Genomic DNA, 23,865 nt, shown 5'->3' on the forward strand with positions numbered 1-23,865 from the left:
TTTAAAACTAAAATATGAGCCGCACCATGAGAAAACCAACATAGTGCATTTGCGACCAGCATGGATCCAGACCAGCCTGCACATCCACACAGTCTGGTCAGGATCCATGCTGTTCGCTAACGGTTTCTCTAATTACAAAAGGCTTTGAAAGCGAGCAGCATGAATCCTGACCAGACTGTGTGGATGCGCAGGCTGATCTGGATCTATGCTGATCACAAATGCACTGTGTTGGTTTTCTCATGGTGCGGCTCAAATGAATTGCATTATAATGTAATATTTCAGTATGGTAATTTTAAACTGCAGGTTTCGTGTGTGTAGCAGGGCAGTGGTAGCGTTCTGCAGCAGTCAGGTTGTCAGCGATGATAAACTCCGCCTCTTACCAACTGACCCAACATCTACTCTTTCAACAGCTAAACAGGATATTGGCTATTTGCTGTCAATCAAAACCAATAAGAAGTATCAGCCAATCAAAACAGAGGTGGATATGGCATGTGACTTTGTAACCAACCAATCAAAATGCCTGAGAGATGTACTAGATCTTTTAAAGTTACTGAAGGGAAGATTTTATGCTGACAAGGAGTATTTGTCTGTGATTTAAAAAAAAATATTATGTACAGTAAATTACTGATCACTCAAGGTCAAATGGTGATGTGCAAAATGCTCAAGTTGTTCAGGGTTTTGAATGACCAAAACTTAGAAAATATCAGGAAAATGACTGGGTACCATATGAATTGCTTGAGTGATCCAGCATGCTTGAACCATTGATTCTTGAGGAAGTGTTTTCACTGAACATTTGTATATTTCTTTAACATTGTTGATTAAATATAAACAGTAGTGATAAGACCTGAACTAACTTGTTAGTGAGCTGCGCCATGAGAAAACCAACATAGTGGCTTTGTGACCAGCATGGATCCAGACCAGCCTGCGCATCCGTGCAGTCTGGTCAGGATCCATGCTGTTAGCTTTCAAAGCCTATTCTAGCATAAAACTGTTGTTATTGTCACATTTCGGAGGTGTTTTAACAGGAGAGAAAACGTGTGTTAACAGAGAGATTCTCGCGCTCACGTGCTGTTATAACACCTTTTTATATATGCGAGTTCCGTGGCAAAGCGTAAACGTCATTTGGCCCCAAAATGGATAATTCAAAACGAAATGACGTCAACGTAAAAATGGCTCAGACATTCCCGCGCATTTCATGGAAATTTAATGACGTTGAGGTAGGATGTATTCATTTATTAGTATTTTTTTCGCGTTTTATGCTAGAATAGCATTAGCGCATATTCATTTCGTGTTATAACATCTGCAGAATCCCTCGGGATACGTTGGTACCCTCGCCCTAACGGGCTCGGGCACCAACCAATCCCTCAGGATACTGCAGATGTTATAACACGAAAAAACATGCGTTATCCCGACATTGTTATTAGAGAAACCGTTAGCGAACAGCATGGATCCTGACCAGACTGCGCAGATGCACAGGCTGGTATGCATCTATGCTGGTCGCAAAGCCACTATGTTGGTTTTCTCGTGGGGCGGCTCAGTTGTTGTTGTTGTTGTAGATTTTTATAAGGAATCAAGATGTGATAAATGTATATAACGGTTATCCTGGAACATTGATGAAGAAATGTTTTGCATAAACTCTTGTGTATTATGTAATGCTGATATATTAGATTACTCTGATATTAACCTAAGCATTTTTGAATTACATGAATATCTTAATCGTTTGCATTAATGCAAAAAGGTACCATAACTTTCTTTAATTATCAGCAACTGTTACCTTTCTGCATTAATGGGGTGAAATGGTGACTGTTTTTCTGTCACATTTTACTCTCTAGTTAGGGAGATGAAGTTTAATATTACATGGTAGGGTAGTTGTATATAAGAGGTTCTAAGGTGCTACTGGTAGTTAGTATACTGGTATGGTATAAAGTACCAGTTTATTAACCACCAGAGTTATTAGATTGGGGTATGTCGTTGGTCGGGCGGATGGGCGGCGTCAAACTGGTGTTTCCGGTCAATAACTTGTTTCGGTAAAGATATTTGAATTAAACTTGGTATGTTTGTAGCTTATATCAAGACAAAGGCTGGGATTGATTTTGGGGTTTCTGGGGTCAAGGTCAAGGTCACTGTTACTTAAAATAGAAATAGGGTTTCCGGTCAATAACTTAACTTAGGAATGAGCTATCAGGATGAAACTTGGTGTATAGAAAACTTATATAAAGTTGTAGCTTGGGATTGATATTGGGGTTTCTGGGATCAAGGTCAAGGTCATTGTTACTAAAAATAGGGTTACGGTTAGGGTTAGGGTTAGGGTTGCGCTTTAAAGTGGTGCACTGTGATTCAGTATACTTTTTTATTCTTATGAAAAGTGTTGAAAACCTGGTTTCATGGCATTGCCGCATTTCTTGTTTATTACAGTTACATAACTGCTAAGATTATAGGAGTCTTTGTGTAGTTAAGAATATATCAGAATATAAAACAATGCAAGTTAGCTTAGAGGTGTTTGAAAGTGATAATGAGAAACTGTGACCTGTGATAAATACTCAATAAAGCATGTGTATGTTATAAACTGTAGAAATGTAATATTTATATGAATATAATACCAATTTATATGTATGTCTCTCATTATGCAGGGAGATTTATTGACCTTGTGCTGTCTGTTGGTCTGTCCGAAAAGTTTGTTTGGACTACTATGAAACTGTTGGTGGGAATTTATCAAAACTTGTATCAAGACTAGTTTCACATGTCATCAGCATAATTATGCTGGCTGACTGGTTTTAACCTCGACTTTTCGAGGAAAAAGAAGATCTATTGCACTCACTCGAACGTTGGTGTTGGTGTCGCTGTTGGTTAAGTTTTTGATAAAGTCAAATATCACTGTTACTATCAAAGCTTTTGACATGAAACTTAAAATAATTATTAACTATCAAAGTCTACACCCGGAGAAACAACCCAATAACTCTGATTTGAATTTTGACAGAGTAATGCCCCTTTTTAACTTAGATTTTTTTAGCTCGACTATTCAAAGAATAGTCTAGCTATTCTACTCACCCTGGCGTCACCTTGGTTAAGTTTTTGCATGCAAGTACATACAGCCATCAATTAAAGGCATATAGCTTTGAAACATTTTTTTTCTTTTTCTAGGTCATTTACCAACCTTTCTGGGTCAAGTCCCATAACTCTGACATGTATTTTGAGCAAATTATGCCCCCTTTTGGACTTAGAAAATTTGGGTTAAAATTTTACATGCAAGTTACTATCTCCAAAACTAATGCAGACATTGATTTGAAACTTCACATGTGTATTCGGGGTCATAAAACTAGTTGATAGCAGCAAGTCCCATAACTCTGTCTTTCATTTTGGCCAAATTATGCCCCCTTTTGGACTTAGAAAATTCTGGTTAAAGTTTTGCTTGCAAGTACATACAGCTATTTCTAAAAGGCATATAGATTTGAAACTTATTTTTTCTTTTTCTAGATCAATTACCAACCTCACTGGGTCAAGACCCATAACTCTGACATGTATTTTGAGCAAATTATACCCCCTTTTAGACTTAGAAAATTTGGTTAAAGTTTTTTATGCAAGTTACTATCTCCAAAACTAATGCAGATATTGATTTGAAACTTCACATTGTGTCTTCGGGGTTATAAAACTAGTTGATAGCAGCAAGTCCCATAACTCTGACCTTCATTTTGGCCAAATTATGCCCCCTTTTGGACTTAGAAAATTCTGGTCAAGTTTTTGCATGCAAGTACATACAGCCATCAATTAAAGGCATATAGATTTGAAACTTACTTTTTCTTTTTCTAGATCAATTACCAACCTCACTGGGTCAAGACCCATAACTCTGACATGTATTTTGAGCAAATTATGCCCCCTTTTAGACTTAGAAAATTTGGTTAAAGTTTTACATGCAAGTTACTTTCTCCAAAACTAATGCAGATATTGATTTGAAACTTCACATGTGTCTTCGGGGTTATAAAACTAGTTGATAGCAGCAAGTCCCATAACTCTGACCTTCATTTTGGCCAGATTATGCCCCCTTTTGGACTTAGAAAATTCTGGTTAAAGTTTTGCGTGCAAGTACATACAGCTATTTCTAAAAGGCATATAGTTTTGAAACTTATTTTTTCTTTTTCTATATCAATTACCAACCTCACTGGGTCAAGTTCCATAACTCTGACATGTTTTTTGAGCAAATTATGCCCCCTTTTAGACTTAGAAAATTTTGGTCGAAGTTTTACATGCAAGTTATTTATCTCCAAAACTAATGCAGATATTGATTTGAAACTTCACGTGTGTCTTCGAGGTTATAAAACTAGTTGATAGCAGCAAGTCCCATAACTCTGACCTTCATTTTGGCCAAATTATGCCCCCTTTTGGACTTAGCAAATTCTGGTTTAAAGTTTTGCGTGCAAGTACATACAGCTATTACTAAAGGGCATATAGATTTGAAACTTATTTTTTCTTTTTCTATATCAATTACCAACCTCACTGGGTCAAGTTCCATAACTCTGACATGTTTTTTGAGCAAATTATGCCCCCTTTTAGACTTGGAAAATTTTGGTCGAAGTTTTACATGCAAGTTATTATCTCCAAAACTAATGCAGATATTGATTTGAAACTTCACGTGTGTCTTCGGGGTTATAAAACTAGTTGATAGCAGCAAGTCCCATAACTGATATGCATTTTGGTCAAATTATTCCCCCTTTTGAACTTAAGACTCTTTTGATATTTAACCTTTTCAGGTAATATTTTCCTACCTCTGAGACAATATTCTGAATAGTCGACCTTGGCTGTCTTACGGACAGCTCTTGTTTGTTAAATTTTTGTAAAGTTTTTACTGGCAAAGCTCTAATTCAGAGTCTAGCACTGAGAAATGTCGAACGCGCTGTCATCAGACAGCTCTTGTTGGTAGTTATGACCACTTAAAATACATTTTTTGATAAAGTTTGTCCAAATTACTTCTCCTAACTTCTGATGGGATTTGAATGAAACTTTATAGGATTGATCAGTACCAAGCAAGTTAGTGCATATTTTACAGGTTTTTTATGTCTCCCCCAGGAGACATATTGTTTTTGCCCTGTCCGTCTGTCACTCTGTCAAAGGTCAAGGTCACAGGGGTCTGAACATTGAAAACCATTTCCGATCAATAACTAGAGAACCACTTGACCCAGAATGTTGAAACTTCATAGGATGATTGGTCATAAAGAGTAGATGACCCCTATTGATTTTGGGGTCACTCTGTCAAAGGTCAAGGTCACAGGGGCCTGAACATTGAAAACCATTTCCGATCAATAACTAGAGAACCACTTGACCCAGAATGTTGAAACTTCATAGGATGATTGGTCATAAAGAGTAGATGACCCCTATTGATTTCGGGGTCACTCCATCAAAGGTCAAGGTCACAGGGGCCTGAACATGGAAAACCATTTCCGATCAATAACTAGAGAACCACATGACCCAGAATGTTGAAACTTCATAGGATGATTGTACATGCAAAGTAGATGACCCCTATCGATTTTGGGGTCACTTTATTAAAGGTCAAGGTCACAGGGGCCTGAACATTGAAAACCATTTCCGGTCGGTAACTTGAGAACTACTTGACCCAGAATGATGAAACTTCATAGGATGATTGTTCATGCAGAGTAAATGACTCCTATTGTTTTTGGGGTCACTCCGTCAAAGGTCAAGGTCACAGGGGCCTGAACATTGATAACCAGTTCTGATCAATAACTTGAGAACCACTTGACCCAGAATGTTGAAACTTCATAGGATGATTCAACATGCAGAGTAGATGACCCCTATTGATTTTGGGGTCAGTCAATTAAAGGTCAAGGTCACAGTGGCCTGTTCATGTAAAATCTTTTTTAGCTCATCTGATTTTTTGAAAAAAAATGGTGAGTTATTGTCATCACTTGAGCGGTTGTCGGCGTCGGCGTCGGCGTTGCCTGGTTAAGTTTTATGTTTAGGTCAGCTTTTCTCCTAAACTATCAAAGCTATTGCTTTGAAACTTGGAATACTTGTTCACCATCATAAGCTGACTCTGTATAGCAAGAAACATAACTCCATCGTGATTTTTGCAAGATTTATGGCCCCTTTTATACTTAGAAAATATCAGATTTCTTGGTTAAGTTTTATGTTTAGATCAACTTTTCTCCTAAACTATCAAAGCTATTGCTTTGAAACTTGGAATACTTGTTCACCATCATAAGCAGACCCTGTACATCAAGAGACATAACTCCATCTTGCTTTTTGCAAGAATTATTGCCCCTTTTGGACTTAGAAAATCAGTTTTCTTGGTTAAGTTTTATGTTTAGGTCAGCTTTTCTCCTAAACTGTCAAAGCTATTGCTTTAAAATTTGCAACACTTGTTCACCATCATAAGTTGACCCTGTACAGCAAGAAACATAACTCCATCCTGCTTTTTGCAAGATTGATGGCCCCTTTTAGACTTAGAAAATATCAGATTTCTTGGTTAAGTTTTATGTTTAGGTCAACCTTTTCTCTTAAACTATCAAAGCTATTGCTTTGAAACTTGCAACACTTGTTCACCATCATAAGCTGACCCTGTACAACAAGCAACATAACTCCATCCTGCTTTTTGCAATAATTATTGCCCTTTTGGGATTAAAAAAACATTTTCTTGGTTGAGTATTATGTTTAAGTCAACTTTTCTCATAAACTATCAAAGCTATTGCTTTAAAACTTGCAACAGTTTTTCACCATCATAAGTGGACACTGAACATCAAGAAACATAACTCTATCCTGCTTTTTGCAAGAATGATGCCCCTTTTTAGACTTAGAAAATCATGGGTAGGACAATATTTCTATTACACAAAATAAAATCAGATGAGCGTCAGCACCCGCAAGGCGGTGCTCTTGTTTGGAAATAACTTGAGAACCACTTTACCTACAATGTTGAAACTTAATAGGATGATTGGACATGCAGAGTAGATGACCCCTATTTATTTTGAGGTCACTTAATCAAAGGTCAAGGTCACAGGAGCCTGAACAGTGACTTGAGAACCACTAGGCCAAGAGTGTTAAAATTTAGCGGGATGACTGGACATGCCATGTAGATGATCCCTATTGCTGCCAACCATCAGTGTCTCTTTGACTTTCGCTCCTGACCCCTATTGACTTCTTGCCTATAGGACTTTGTATTGGGGGAGACATGCCCTTTTTTTACAAAAGCATTTTCTAGTTTTTTTATTGAATCAGTTTTGATGGAGTTATGGGCCTTTGAAATGTTCACTTTGTCACCATAAGGTCTTCTTTATGATTGAAATTGGACCAGATTAAAATGGTAAGCCATAATATTCTTTGTTTGTGCTTGTTTACCTTCATTTTTCATATTTACAGAGTGTTTTTACCAATGAGATCTCTGCCAAATTTGAATGTAGGCTGGATGAGAGTTATATTCCCCTCTTTTATAAAGAAAAATGTAATATTTTACTGTTTGCACTAGCACCTTCTGAATAAAATCTGTAATGTATTTACACAGAACATGTATACTTGTAAAATGAATATCAAGTTAGGGTATTATCACAGTACTGCCACTGTACTGGTGAGGTCAGACTATCATACATGTGATAAGTTCAGAATCCCAAGACTGGAGGTTTGCCATTTTTCAGCTGGAGTTGGGGTCTAAAACCTGGAGGTTTTTTATCGACATAAATTAAGCGCAAGGACACAAAACTTAGAGACAAAATCCAACATTTTAGGCCACACAATAACGCATTAGTCTACACCAGAAGAAACAATCCTCATAACTCTTTATTTGAATTTTGACAGAGTTATGCCACTTTTTAACTTACATTTTTGGTTAAAGTTTATATAATGTACAATATCAAAGCTATTGACTATTATGCCCCTTTTACTGGCAAAGCTTTAATTCAGGCTTAATTCAGAGTCAATCACTGAGAAAAGTCGAGCATGCTGTCTTACAGAAGTTCCCTCTTGTTCTAACTTTTCTAAACAGATTAGATTTGTTGAAACAAAGTCTCAATTTAGGTCTGAAATGGTGGTGAACATGCATTAACATTATTCTACTCGAGTACTGATAAAAAGAAGCTCTAAATTGGTCTGAACACAACTCATAAATTATGTGAATTCCTTACCCCACCCACTTTCGTATAAAAATACTGATCATTAATGATTTTGACATGAAAAACAGAAAACAGAAATGCATCAACACGTATTTACTCTTACCAAAATAATGTAGATTGATGTTAGCGAATAAATGAGTGTGTCTTTTCATCCAGTTTTCAATGAAATAAATCCAATTTTAGTAGCAAATTAATTTGGTAAACATTGGAAGAAAATGGCGTTACTGCATAAGGGGAAATAACATTCACATTCTAAAAATAGTAATGGGTTGGTTTTTCCAACAATTATTTATGTGATTTTGTTACCGAACAAAACTTTCCTTTGAATAATCAAAAATTCATTTCAGCTGGGAATTATTTCTTATGACTGGGAGTTTTTTGCTTCAAATTGGTAAAAAAATGAAGCCTAATTGGCATTGAGAATGGGCCGATATTCGGCCCCGTGAGACAGGTGGAAAAGGCCCTGCTTGTCTAATCCCTTATCAAAACAAACAATTAATCATGTTATCAAAATTCACCTGTGAAAAACAACTCTCCTCCAGCTACATGTGTGTCAAACACGTATAATACACAACAGTCGGTGACACTTTGATTTACTGTGTAAACATGTTTGGCACTCCTCGGTAATTATCAACCCAGTCATAATACTGTTTGTTTTTTGTTTTTTTTTGAAAAGCGGGAGAATTATGGTTTTGGTCGGGAGACGGGAGGCAAGGTGAAAAAATCGGGATTTTGACTCTCCCGGGCAGGAGATCACATGTATGGACTATTAACTGACAAGTCATTTGCCTTTTGTTTAGCAATAATTTCCATGTAACATGATTTATATGCAGTGTAACCCATGTATTACAACACATACACATTCCAAACTACCCCAAAAATTTTAATTTGCATTGTACTGCTTAATATTTATGTTTGTCTTTCTTTCAACACTTACCTTTGTACAATGCCCAGATACTGCATATCAATTTGACCTGTCATTTAAATGTAACGGTATTGGGAGAAAAATGCTTTTTAGCTTAAATAGGTAGAGCTATTGGACTTACCAATGCGCCAGAATCCCAATTTGTAAGCTGGTATCTCAGTACCCACTAATGGGAATGGATTGAAACTTAACTTACTTGTTCACTGTGATAATTTGACATGCAGTGCACAGGTTCCGATCACAGATTATGCCCCTTTTTCGACTTAGAAATTTTTGCTTTGTTTTATATGTAACCACTAATGGGAATGGATTGAATTTTCACACAATTGGTCACTGTGATGAGCTGACATGCATTCTACAGGTTCCATAACTCTGTATTGCATATTTACTAAATGATGCCCTTTTTATACGCCCGTTTGAAAAATGGGACGTATTATGGGAACGCCCCTGGCGGGCGGGCGGGTGGGCGGGCGGCGTCCACAGACTTTGTCCGGAGCATATCTTCTACATGCATGAAGGGATTTTGATGAAACTTGGCACAGTTGTTCACCATCATGAGACGGAGTGTCGTGCGCAAAAACCAGGTCCCTAGGTCTAAGGTCAAGGTCACACTTAGAAGTCAAAGGTCAAATTCAAGAATGACTTTGTCCGGAGCATATCTTCTTCATGCATGGAGGGATTTTGATGAAAGTTGGCGCAATTGTTCATCATCATGAGACGGAGTGTCATGCGCAAGAACCAGGTCCCTAGCTCTATGGTCAAGGTCACACTTAGAGGTCAAAGGATACAAGAAAGAAAACTTTGTCCGGAGCATATCTTCTTCATGCATGAAGGGATTTTGATATAACTAGGCACAAATGTTCATCACCATGAGGCGGAGTGTCATGCGCAAGAACCAGGTCCCTAGGTCTAAGGTCAAGGTCACACTTAGAGGTCAAGGATACAAGAATGAAAACCTTGTCCGGAGCATTTCTTCTTCATGCATAGAGGGATTTTGATATAACTTTGCACAAATGTTCACCACCACAAGGCGGAGTGTTATGTGCAAGAACCAGGTCCCTAGGTCAAAGGTCAAGGTCACACTTAGAGGCCAAAGGTCAGATACAATAATGACTTTGTCCGAAGCATTTCTTCTTCATGCATGGAGGGATTTTGATGTAACTTGGCACAATTATACACCATCATGAGACGAAGTGTCATGCGCAATTCCCTTCTTTAGAATTACTTCCCTTTGTTGTTACTATAAATAGCTTATATTGTAACTTTTTCATTACTAGTCGTAGGGAAAAATCGAGACCACTTTTCTGTAGTACATCCAATTATGAGGTGTATTTTGACTAATCTCTACCTGGTTAAGATTTTTGTGTGGACTTACTATTTTTGGGGGATTTATTTTTTTTTTTTTATTTGTTTTTTTTTTTTAAAGATTATCTTCCCTTAGTTGTTACTATAAATAACTTATATTGTAACTTTTTTATAATTGACCGTAGGGAAAAAACAAGACCACTTTTCTGTGGTACAACATGGATGTTACTTTCAAATTTTAGGTGTTTTTTAAGGTATCTCTACCTGGTAAGGAGTTTTTTTGTGGACTTAGAAAAACAAATGACTTACAATGATTACTAAACAACCACAAAATTAAAATTCCATTTGCAAATACAAGTGCTAGAGTAAAGAAATTTGCTGTGACGGACGTATATTGTGACATTCTGGCACTCTTGTTTAACTCTTATATTTATTCAATTGACAAGGCTGTTGAAGTCGAGCATTGCTCTCCTCCGACAGCTGTTTCAAAAGCAGTCTCTAGTTTGTTTAAATCATTTATGTGTGTGTAAGCTTGCATAGGCATTTCTTTTGTGTTTATGCAAGAAAAAATTGACTCCTTCCTTTTAAAACTTTGTTGTGAAGCTAAATTCTACTCTGATCAATTACTGTTCTTGAAATTTAATGAAGGCAATAATATATCAATAGTGAATTTCACTAACCATACTGTGTGACTCAGGGGAGGGTGGGGTATACAGCTACACAGTTACGTTTACTTGAAAAGGGTATACAAGCTAAACACAACTGAAAAAAAAAGGATGGACATATTCTGACTTTGTCAGTTTCTGTCAAGTTACTTTTGGTTTCATCAGCTTTTTAGGACGTAGTGAGAGTGAGGTCTTTTTACAGCAGTTTGGGCAATTTTGTTTAAACTTATTTAGATTTATTTGCATTATAAAAATAAGCCATTTCTTGCAATTACAAAAATTTACATTACCCCGATATGATAGATAAGGCTACTGGTCATGCAGTCTGGGCATTTTATGAAAGCTGTTCATATATTTTGTGTTTCAACAATGTCATATAAATATACAAAGTTTTTGAATTATTTCTTTTTTGCTCAAATTAAAGACACTGTATCAATGTTATCATCATTATCATCATCTTCATATGGATGAAAATTTGAAAGTGATGCAATGGTATTCAGAATACCATTACTACAAATGCTGGACTTGTTGTCCTGACCCAGGCCTTCCGAATTTTGTTTCCATACAAAACTGGTGTTGGGCACGAGACCCAATGTTGCAGGGTGGCAAACAGTGTTGTTTAAATTGCGTGTGAAGATCTGGTAATTATATGGTATGGAATTTGTAACATCTACAAATAACAGGAGTCATAAAATCAGATATAAGCCACACCATGAGAAAACCAACATAGTGCATTTGCGACCAGCATGGATCCTGCGCATCCGCGCAGTCTGGTCAGGATCCATGCTGTTTGCTTTCAAAGCCTATTGCAATAAGAGAAACCATTAGCGAACAGCATGGATCCTGGTCGCAAGTGCACTATGTTGGTTTTCTCATGGTGTGGCTCATATTTACTTTTAAGTTAAACTGAGAAAGCTAAGAGGGAGTAAAAGAGTTTGTAACTAAAATTAGTGGCAAATGTCAAAAGTCATACTGAGGATTAAGTTTGAAACTATTGCATCTTGTTCTTTATTTACATACAGTTACAGAAGTTTTGCACTCAGATCTCGATATAAGATTGTGTCATAGGATATGAGAATCGTTTGATAGAAAATATGTTTGGCCTGAAAGCATGATTTTATTGACTCTAGACAGAATCATGCTCAAGGCAAGATACCTGTCAGGTATGTTAAACTGGAGGTAATTTTGCTTGATGTAAATCTTGCAGTAGTGTACATAAAGGAGGATTTATTGGAAAGAACTAATCAAATTCTGAAAAAAAAGAATGTTTAGTTATTTATGTGATAACAGGTCTGCAAATGTAAATAATATTTGGATGTTTACACTGTGCAATAATGCTGTTTAGATGTTGATTGTTACTCATATCATCTGTAAAATTTTATACTAAGCTTCTAAATAAATCAAAAGTTTTCAGAATGTCTTCTTCTGTTTTACAATAATTACATTGTAATCACCAATTGGGTTTCTTGTAAATAGAAGTACAGCCTTGTACTTATTAATATATTTCACTGTGGTAAGTGAATAGCCTCGAGGACCAAAGGAAAACTTCAGTTTTGTCACTTTTGACGAGTTCTACTTTTCAAATATTTCAGTTTCAAGGGGTACACTGTACTGGTAATATTTGTTTTAAGAAATTTTGAAAAGGAAAAGTCGGACAATGTATCATTCATTTAGTATACATTTAGTATATTTCACAATAAATGTTCTCCCATCAAAATAATTATACAGTCGAGTCCACTTAATACGAACTCGCTTGATACGAATTTTCGGCAATAACGAACAAAACCAGGATTCCCCGGCTGAGTCCTTCTTTTTCTTTGTAAAATTATTTCGGTAATAGCGAACTCGCTTCAAACGAATTTTTGGTAGATACGAACACATTTTGGAAGTCCCAATGAGCCTAAATGTAACATGTTTCCAGTTTTTGATACGAACTAATTTTAGATGTCGGCGGCCATTTTTTTTTTTGCTTCGCTTGATCTTTTAATAGTTTGAATCTGTACAGTGCTGATATTTAGTCGAAGTGATTATCACCTGTAAAAAGTGAACGTGTTCACTTGTGCAATACCTATTTGATTATAAGATCGATGTTTGTTTGATTCTATTGTATTATCGACACATATCACAACAGCAGGATTATAAGGTTAAACCATCAGTTGTCATAAACTGTTAAATGCATGTTTGTGAAAATTGTCCGATTACATGATGCCAAAACTGTTGTCCAAACACTAAACCGTCTCAATGTTTATTCAACTGCGATCTGTCAGTTAATCCCTTGTAGTAAATATCACGTTGCACGAGCTTTTCATTATTTATGCATTTTAAGTACTAGCGTCTGCAAATTAAAATTTTGTACAAGACAGTAAATTAAATATTGGTAGATAGCATTAGAAAGTTTCTGGAGGATAAAGGCTCATATGAAAAATTATTCAAATATTGTTCAGAACTAGAGGAATTTGGCATTCAGGAACTAAATAATAGATTTTTTTCAAGTAAAAGTTTAAAATACCATGTGTAAATTACCTGCTATAAACACTTGATGATTCAATACATTTGTACATTAAATTTGTTGTTCATACATTTTTACCTGTTTAAGTATGAATTTTGTTGACTTATTTCACTGTTAAATGAATACACACACTTGATCAGTTAAAACTTCTAATGAACATCTATTCACTACTGTATTTTTATTTGTCGGAAGCTATTCACCGGCGGTACCGGTGATACTGCCCAACTTGCTCGGGCAAATTATCAGGCAATCATACATTCGTTAATATGAATTTCGTTTGATACGAGCATATTTCCCAGGTCCCGAAGAGTTCGTATAAAGCGAGTTTAACTGTATAAGCTTGGCAGTGTTTACTGCTTTCATACTGAAACATTTGGTCAAACATGGTGCTGATGCTTATTATTATCTTGTTTACCTCCCATAAGATTGTAGGATTTTCATTGCTAAAAAGGTCGTCAGGTGGTGACCCCCTTTTTTCTGTGGTGTTAAGTTTTTCAGGTCATAAAAATAAGTGGTTGATAGAACAAATCAAGTAAATGGTTTGTTAGTGACCCTCTACAAAAATTTGTAGGGTTTGTATGATAACAATAGGACCATGATGGTCCTGAATCGCTCACCTGTCTCTACATGACACAATTTTCATGAAGATCCATTGAAAAATATGGCTTCTAGAGAGGTCACAAGGTTTTTCTATTATTTGACCTAATGACCTAGTTTTTGAAGGCACATGACCCAGTTTTGAACTTGACTAGATATTATCAAGGCGAACATTCTCACCAATTTTCATGAAGATCTCATGAAGAGTATGGCCTCTAAAGAGGTCACAAGGTTTTTTATCCCCCCCGCCAAAGGCGAAGGGGATATTAGAAATGCTCTCCGTCTGTGCTTGCGTGCGTGCGTCCGCAACAGTCTTTGTCCGGAGCATAACTCCAAAAGTACTGGAGGGATTTTCCTCAAACTTCATACACTGATAGAACACATTGGGAGGAAGTGCAGTGTGCAAGAACAATAACTCTACCTTGCCTATTTTTTGAGTTATTCCCCTTTATCTTATTTTCTTAAAAAATTTTGTCCGGAGCATAACTCCAAAAGTACTGGAGGGATTTTCTTCAGACTTCATACACTGATAGAACACATTGGGAGGAAGTGCAGTGTGCAAGAACAATAACTCTACCTTGCCTATTTTTTGAGTTATTCCCCTTTATCTCCTTTTCTGAAAAAATTTTGTCCGGAGCATAACTCCAAAAGTACTGGAGGGATTTTCTTCAAACTTCATACACTGATAGAACACATTGGGAGGAAGTGCAGTGTGCAAGAACAATAACTCTACCTTGCCTATTTTTTGAGTTATTCCCCTTTATCATATTTTCTTAAAAAAAATTGTCCGGAGCATTTCTTCTTCATGCATAGAGGGATTTTGATATAACTTGGCACAGATGTTCACCACCACGAGACAGAATGTCATGCGCAAGATCCAGGTCCCTAGGTCTAAGGTCAAGGTCACACTGAGAGGCCAAAGGTCAGATACAAGAATGACATTGTCCGAAGCATTTCTTCTTCATGCATGGAGGAATTTTGATGTAACTTGGCACAATTATACACCATCATGAGACGAAGTGTCATGCGCAGTTCCCTTCTTTAGAATTACCTCCCTTTGTTGTTACTTTAAATAGCTTTTATTGTAACTTTTTCATTACTAGTCGTAGGGAAAAATCGAGACAACTTTTCTGTAGTACAACATGCATGCTACATCCAATTTTGAGGTGTATTTTGACCAATCTCTTCCTGGTAAAGACTTTTTTGTGGACTTGCAATTTTTTTTTTTTTTTTTTTTTTTTAAGATTAACTCCCCTTAGTTGTTACTATAAATAACTTATATTGTAACTTTTTTATAATTGACCGTAGGGAAAAAACAAGACCACTTTCCTGTGGTACAACATGGATGTTACTTTCCAATTTTACGTGTATTTTAAGATATCTCTACCTGGTAAGGAGTTTTTTGTGGACTTAGAAAAACAAATGACTTACAATGATTACTAAACAACCACAAAATTAAAATTCCATTTGCAAATACAGCTGCTAGAGTAAAGAAATTTGCTGTGACGGGCATATATTGTGACATTCTGGCACTTGTGTTCCCTGTTAGCTTTCCATTCCTTCTTTTTACAGTAGCCATATAGAAAAACATCATAGCTATATTGTTCATGAAAATTAATAAAATTTAGCAGTAAACCACCTCACCACTGACTTATTCTTTCTTTCACATCTTTAAAACCCCTGATTCGGACCACAACTAAATGGTTCTTCAAAGCTTTCCCCAAAACATACTTTCAGACACTAACTTGCCAGGAACTTTAGCCTTCAATTATAATATGCCCGGCGGGGGGATTGGCCATGTCTAACATGGCTCTTGTTCTATTTTTATATCTACTGACCTAGTTTTGACCACACGTGACCCAGTTTCAAACTTTATCTAGATATCATCAAGGTGAACATTCAGACAAATTTTCGTGAAAATCCATTGAAAAATATGGCCTCTAGAGTGGTCAAACTGACCTAGTTTTTGACCGCAGTTCACCCAGTTTCGAACTTGACCTAGATATCATCAAGATGAATATTCAGACCAACTTTCATACAGGTCCCATGAAAAATATGGCCTCTAGAGAGGTCACAAGGTTTTTTTAATTATTTGACCTACTGAGTTTTTGATGGCACCTGACCCAGTTTCAAATTTGACCTAGATATCATCAAGGTGAACATTCTGACCAATTTTCATGAAGATCCATTGGAAAGTACGGCCTCTAGAGAGGTCACAAGGTTTTTCTATTTTTAGACCTACTGACCTAGTTTTTGACCGTAGTTGATCCAGTTTCGAACTTGACCTAGATATCATCAAGATGAACATTCAGACCAACTTTCATACAGATCCCATGAAAAATATGGCCTCTAGAGAGGTCACAAGGTTTTTCTATTTTTAGACCTACTGACCTAGTTTTCGACCGCACATAACCCAGTTTCGAACTTGACCTAGATATCATCAAGATGAACATTCTGACCAACTTAAATAAAGATCCCGTGAAAAATGTGACCTCTAGTGGTCACAAGCAAAAGTTTACGGACGCACGGACGACGGACGCCACGCGATCACAAAAGCTCCCCTTGTCACTTTGTGACAGGTGAGCTAAAAATGGGGACTCAGCTATGCCCCACCCCCTTTTATTATACTTACCCCACACATTTTCATCGAGGGAAACTAACAAACCCAATAATTAATATTAGCCAGCAGTTATAATACTTAAAGCTTCAGTAATGTCAAACTGTGTTTCATGTTTCAGTGAACAAATCATATAAAAATATTGTTGGCAATAGTATGAAAATAAATTTGCATGAAGTGGTACACAGTTAGTCCCCATTGGTATACATATTACTTGTCTGTCTTTGAACAGTTATCCTAAATTAGAGATCTGTAGCTCTAAAAAAGCAAGAGTTGCAAGGAAGTGGTTCTAAACATTCTGAGGAGTTACTGAAGAGTGGCTCCACAAACGAGGGATTTGCTGAAGGTTTGTTGCCTTGTAGCTCTTTGTTGCACTTAACTGCTTATGAACAGCTCCCCATGTAACAGAATGTTAACCAGTGGTAGCTCTCAAGGAGCTGTTAAATAGCAGCTCTGAACATGGGGAGATAGTATGGAGCAGCTCTCACTGCAGGAACTGCAAAAGAACCACAGTCAATATTGTAAGGAATTATACAGGAGCAGCTCTCAACATTGCAAGGAACTGCAAAAGAGCTCTCTTGGTAGCAATTTATGGGTAGTTTCCAACATTGCAAGAAGCTGCTGGGCTCTCTACCTTGCAGCTGTTAATTCATGATTTTCTCTCAGCATTACAAGGTGCTGCTATAGGGCAGTTCTCGGCATTCTGTAGTCATTCCAGACTTTTTTTTACTAGCTGTCAAGTTATGTCAAAAACAGCTCATAAGCTTGAAGACAGCTATTTATCCACGAGTGTCCTATGGAGCTGCTGAGGAGCAATTCTTAACCTTGTCAATTCACAAGTAACCCAATTCATTGCAGAGCTGCTGAGGAGCATGCTTTAACCTTGTAGGGAGTTATTCAGAAGTAGCCCTCAAAATTGCAAAGAACTGCTGAAGAGCAACTTTTAACCTTGTAGGGAGTTATTCAGAAGTAGCCCTCAACATTGCAGAGCTGCTTAGGAGCATGTTTAACCTTTAAATCAGTTATTCAGAAGTAGCCCTCAACATTGCAAGGAGCTGCTGAGGAGCAATTTTCAACCTAGTAGGAAGTTATTCAGAAGTAGCCCTCAACATTGCAAGGAGCTGCTGAGGAGCAATTTTCAACCTAGTTGGAAGTTATTCAGAAGTAGCCCTCAACATTGCAAGCAGCTGCTGAGGAGCACCTTTTAACCTTGTAGGGAGTAATACAGGAGTAGCCCTCAACATTGCAAGGAGCTGCTGGGGAGCAATTTTCAACCTAGTAGGAAGTTATTCAGAAGTAGCCCTCAACATTGCAAGCAGCTGCTGAGGAGCAACTTTTAACCTTGTAGGGAGTAATACAGGAGTAGCCCTCAACATTGCAAGGATCTGCTGGGGAGCAATTTTCAACCTAGTAGGAAGTTATTCAGAAGTAGCTCTCAACATTGCATGGAGCTGCTGAGGAGCAACTTTTAACCTTGTAGGGAGTTATTCAGAAGTAGCCCTCAACATTGCAGAGCTGCTGAAAGGCAACTTTTAACCTTGTGAAGTTATTCAGAAGTAGCCGTCAACATTGCCATCTGCTGAAGAGCATGTTTGAATCTTGTAAGGAGTTATTCAGAAGTAGCCCTAAACATTGCAAGGCACTGCTGAGGAGCATGTTTTAACCTAGTACGAGTTATTCAGATGTAGCCCTCAACATTGCAAAGAGCTATCTAGGAACATGTTTTAACCTTGTAGGGAGTTACTCAGAAGTAGCCTTAATATTGCAAGGAGCTGCTGAGGAGCAACTTTTAACCTTGTAGGGAATTATTCAGGAGTAGCCCTCAACATTGCAAGGAGCTGCCTGCTGAGGAGCTGCTTTTAACCTTGTAGTGAGGTATTCAGAATTAGCCCTCAACATTGCAAGGAGCTGTGAAGAGCAACTTTTAACCTTGTAGGAAGTTATTCAGAAGTAGCCCTCAACAATGCAAGGAGCTGCCTGCTGAGGAGCAACATTTAACTTTGTAGGGAGTTATTCAGGAGTAGCCCTCAACATTGCAAGGAGCTGCCTGCTGAGAAGCTGCTTTTAACCTTGTAGAGTAATTCAGGAGTAGCCCTCAACTTTGCAAGTAGCTGCTATTAACCTTGTAGAGAGTTATTCAGGAGTAGCCTTCAACCTTGCAGAGCTGCTTTTAACCTTGTAGAGAGTTATTCAGGAGTAGACCTCAACCTTGTGGGGCTGCGTTTAGTCTTGTAACGAGTTATTCAAGAGTAGCCTTAATATTGCAAGGAGCTGCTTTTAACTTTGTAGGGAGTTATTCAGGAGTAGCCCTCAACCTTGCGGAGCTGCTTTTAACTTTGTAGGGAGTTATTCAAAAGTAGCCCTCAACCTTGTGGAGCTGCTTTTAACCTTGTAGAGAGTTATTCAGGAGTAGCCCTCAACCTTGCGGAGCTGCTTTTAACTTTGTAGGGAGTTATTCAGGAATAGCCCTCAACCTTGCAAGGAGCTGCTTTTAACTTTGTAGGGAGTTATTCAGGAGTAGCCCTCAACCTTGCGGAGCTGCTTTTAACCTTGTAGGGAGTTATTCAGGAGTAGCCCTCAACCTTGCGGAGCTGCTTTTAACCTTGTAGGGAGTTATTCAGGAGTAGCCCTCAACCTTGCGGAGCTGCTTTTAACTTTGTAGAGAGTTATTCAGGAGTAGCCCTCAACCTTGCAAGGAGCTGCTTTTAACTTTGTAGGGAGTTATTCAAGAGTAGCCCCCAACCTTGCAAGGAGCTGCTTGTAAGTAGGGAGTTACTCAAGAGTAACCCCAACATTGCAAGGAGCTGGCAACTGAAAAGCAAGGGACTGACATTAATCAAAAATGCCCTATGATAAAAAGAAACAAGGTGTTGAACTTGAAGCATACTTTTATTTCCATATCCAGACTTGTCAAACAGACAACAAATCATAAATAAACATGTACAAAACATTGACAAGAACTACCTGTCTATCTATACACAAATGAGTATCATGTATTTCAAGCTAGCTAATGGCAGTGACAGAATTACACTCACAAGGATGACAATGCAGATCTCATAAAAGTATTATTATATGTTCAACCAATGCAAAAATTGGATGAGCTGACACATTAAAAAGGATCCATCTTATAAAATGGCATTATGTAAGAAATGACTGAATTTAATATATCAATGTTGTGTTTTTGTATCTTTTTCAAGATTCTTGCTCACTGATTAACCTTAAATTCATAACTGAGGCAAAATCTTACTCTGACTTTGTTTTATTAACGAGTGAACAAAAAAACCAGTAAATTTACCAACAGGGTCCTTTGAAGTGGGACAACTCACATTGACAAATGTGTATTTATGAAATGTGTATTTATGAAAGTAGTGTTAAATAATAATGTTGTTACTGACTTCAAATGTTACATGTATTACAACTTCCCTGAGCTAAAAAAAAATGTCTAATGTAAAAATGAATATCCATGTCTCCACAATGGTATGTCTTACCGAATATGATGAAATAATGTATGATTTATGTCTGTACACCCCCAACATGTGTATTTAAGCAGTGCATATAATACAGAATATACTTAATCGAACCTATTTCTTTTAGGCTTCCATAATCTCAAAGAATTTCCTCGTGTTGGGTTTTAATGACGAAACTGATTTATCAGGATCTGAAAACCAAAAACACCACCCTACCAACACCTTATAACTGTCTATTAAGAACTTCTTGGTAATTTCTGTAAATTCCAGTTCAATCAACTACATGTGTATCAGTAGTGGGATCAAAATATGACAGCAGTATGGTAGTCATAGAAAGTCCATAAATTGTTGAGCTTAACCGTACCAAGTGTCTGCTTTTGAAAACAAATTATTTACTTGAATGTTACTTCCAATTGCACAAAGCTTTGGGTTCACATTTTTCCCTTAAAATTTCTGAAACTTTGAACAGAAGAAAAGCTTTTTGAATTCTTAAATCATACCTTCACTGACTTCCCATATACAGTTTAAAAAAACACTACCTCCTTTTATAGATAAGCAGAAACAGCCACACTGACCCTTTTACACCAATATCTACAAAGTTTATCCACTAAGATTTATAATTGTGCATGTTTTTAAACAGTCACACTATGCAGACAAGCTAAATTACACTACAATAAATGGCTTACACTGATGCACAATTTTCACATAAATTTTTCTAAAACAACTTTTAAATGGCAATTTATATATATATATTTTTGAACAAATGATTTTTTTACAATTATCATCGACTTATTGCACGACCTTGAAAGTAAGCTTAAATATATCATATCAGCAACATTGTTAACAAACATTTGACATGCATTAAGTCTGAAATGTATTATACATTCCATTTCTAATTAATAATATATTTCTGCCAATGCATTTTAGTGTTGTTATTGATTTTGATGTGGGTTTTTTTTTGTAAATACAGAAAGATATGCACTTCCTTTTGAGCCACGTTTCATAGCCAGAAAATCCTTGCTTATCTGTTTTGGGTTTGTCAAAATTTTTCAAAAGTATTAGTTATGTACCTGCGAACATATAACCAAACCAGTTTTCCTGTATTCTGTACCAAAAGAGGCCGGTTCCCCGCAAGTAACTGCAAACTTCTTTACATAAATGAGAGTGGAAAATGTTTTCAAACAGAACGTTTTTTATCAAATTATCACCGAGAACAAACACCTCACCCAGGGATCGAACACGTGACTCCACAACTCCATACATATGCACTCTCCCTACTGAGCTAAGCAGGCAGACCATACTTGTAAAGAAAGCTGGTGGATAAAAAACAAAACATCCTATTTGTATATATTCAACCACCACACAAAACAAACCTGTGCCTATTTAAGGAAACTTCTATAAATTTTCTGTAAATGAAGTGCTGTACAAATATAAAATCTGCTGTAAGATCAATGAGAGATACAGCATTATGACAATACTTTCATTTGGGAACCCAGGACTATCTGAATCCTATATACAATGTCAAGCACTAGTCAGCATCGCCAAATATATACAGTGAATATCTCCTTTGTGTCATCAGTAATCTTAAACATACCAAATATAACTGATTGCAAACAACTAAAACACAGTGTGTATCTAATGTGCAATAAACAATATACCAGTGTATGTCACAATGTTGAATCTATTTAGTCTATGAACCTTCTCCTTCTAAGTATGTTATTTTCCTATATTCAAAGATGTACTTTATGTGTCAAAATTCATTAATTCACACAATTTTTTTCAGACAGATGTTTGAATGAGTGAAATCATAGACCAGGATTTCAAAGCTTACCCTGGTAAGTCTGCTACATTTAAAAAGATCTTCCAAAAATTCCTTCCATTTTTTAATGCTTCAACCAAAATACTGACATTTACATTGAACTGACCTTAACACATAGTTTGTGCAAAAAGTAACATTGGCAAAAAGTCCATATAATAGACTGTTTCCAAGCCATCTCCACAATTTATGTCCCCTACAACAAATATATGGGAAACAAAAGTAACCAGTCTCCTAATGTACAACAAATGACATCACAACATCAAAGTTTCTACACTTTAGACTCTGATAAACACAACAATACAGTTATATATTCCTACAATATAATCATTGTGTAACATTATCTTATTTATTGGCCCTACTCCGGTAACCTCCGGAAAATACTTTCACCAATAATACACAAACACCACAATAAAGGAGAAAAACAACAACAACCAACATAAGCTGTAAACCATTTTACCTTGTGGGGTTTTACCAAAACCACTATTTTGTGTGAGAATAAATTTGTGATTTTCAATTCATGAAGATAAATGATGGCAAAAAACATTTTGTGGATTAGTATGATCAAGGAAGTCCACTTGATTCTACAGTCTGTTCATGCCTTTTCATGTGTAAAAAATGTAAAACTTAGACTTTCTCCTATCTATTATATACAAACATTTGTTTCTATCATGCATAAATTAAAATGCAATGAACTACCGCATGAACTTCACTTTTTCTCCTAAGACATGTCCCTAATGTTAATTTTTCTCATTATATTTCAGTACAAATGAGAGAACAAATACATGACTAATGATGCTAGTAAAAACTGACTGTCTTTACATGAATCAATGTACATATCATGGGAAATTCCTACGAAGATTTTTCAAAATAGCACAGTACTTTCTGTGAACTGCACAGTACTTCCTGTGATTTGAACAGTACTTTCTATGTTTTGCACAGAACTTCCTGCAAGGAATTTTGGATACTTATTGATGAACTGAACACTATATCCAATGTTGACAGGAGTTTTATGATATATTCAAATGTTGAGCACCATGGCTGAAACAGATCTTTTCTCCGTCACCTAATGAGACATCTTGTGCCGTTACTAGTACTTCTGAAATAGACAAAACAAAAACTTCTATCCTACATGTTAATTTATGTGTTGATTCTGTTAAAATAGATAATAGTCTAACCTGATTTAAGAGACCACTTTTTTCAGTTCCCTTTAGTGTTCATTTAGAGCAAATTATGTTGTAGTAAGAGACCATTTTTGTTAAAGAGACCACATTTTGCCCTTCCCAACGGTGATCTCTTAATGTAAATGTCAAGGTCAAATACCTTTTGCAATACATGTGATACAAACGTGTATGCCCTTTATGCATATTTCTGACTTAATCAAGGGCCAAAACTCTGATCTGATAGACAGAAATCCCAAACAAAACCAGAGGTGCACAACTTCTAATGCTGAATAATATTCCTTTTGTGCTTCATGACCCTAGGTCAAATACCTTTTTAGATATGTACAATATAAACTTCTATGCCCTTTTTGTATATTTTTAACTAAGACAAGGGTCATAACTCTCATCTGGCTCAGTCAAATCTCAAACAGAGTTCAGGTGCTTTAATTCATATGCTGAATAATATGCCTGTGATGTTTCATAATCCTGGGTCAAATACTTTTTGAGATACATGCAACACAGTCTTAGGCCCTTTTTACGCATATTTTTTATCAAGTCAAGGGCCATAACTCTGGTCTGGCTTTGTGAAATCTAAAATAAAATATCAGGTGAACAACTTCACATGCTGAATAATATTTGTGTAATTTTTCATAATACTGGGCCAAACACTTTTTGAGATACATGCGACACAAA

General features: G+C 36.6%; 2 protein-coding genes across 29 annotated transcripts in view; one reads left to right on the forward strand and one right to left on the reverse strand.

The window, feature by feature from the left end:
- Positions 1-23,865, forward strand: part of LOC123528430 (ectopic P granules protein 5 homolog) — a 307,990-nt gene that overhangs the window by 96,814 nt on the left and 187,311 nt on the right. For 4 of the 7 annotated variants that reach the window (XR_008366830.1, XR_008366831.1, XR_008366833.1 and 1 more), the window contains exon 47: positions 304-2,258. Coding sequence is in view for 2 of the 7 variants with exons in the window: in XM_053522064.1 (XP_053378039.1) it covers positions 304-598 (295 nt within the window). In the remaining 5 variants the exon portion in view is untranslated. Of the gene's footprint in view, positions 1-303; positions 12,420-23,865 lie in introns of those variants that run through there. The other 3 variants (XM_053522064.1, XM_053522065.1, XR_008366829.1) reach the window with 2 other exon arrangements.
- Positions 19,597-23,865, reverse strand: part of LOC123528557 (protein polybromo-1-like) — a 100,475-nt gene continuing 96,206 nt past the window's right edge. For all 22 annotated transcript variants that reach the window (XM_053522079.1, XM_053522071.1, XM_053522074.1 and 19 more), the window contains one exon: positions 19,597-23,108. In XM_053522079.1, coding sequence (XP_053378054.1) covers positions 23,107-23,108 — 2 coding nt within the window. In that variant the 3' untranslated portion in view covers positions 19,597-23,106. The remainder of the gene's footprint in view (positions 23,109-23,865) is intronic.

Source organism: Mercenaria mercenaria, chromosome 13, assembly GCF_021730395.1.
Source record: "Mercenaria mercenaria strain notata chromosome 13, MADL_Memer_1, whole genome shotgun sequence".
NCBI classification, from domain to species: domain Eukaryota; kingdom Metazoa; phylum Mollusca; class Bivalvia; order Venerida; family Veneridae; genus Mercenaria; species Mercenaria mercenaria.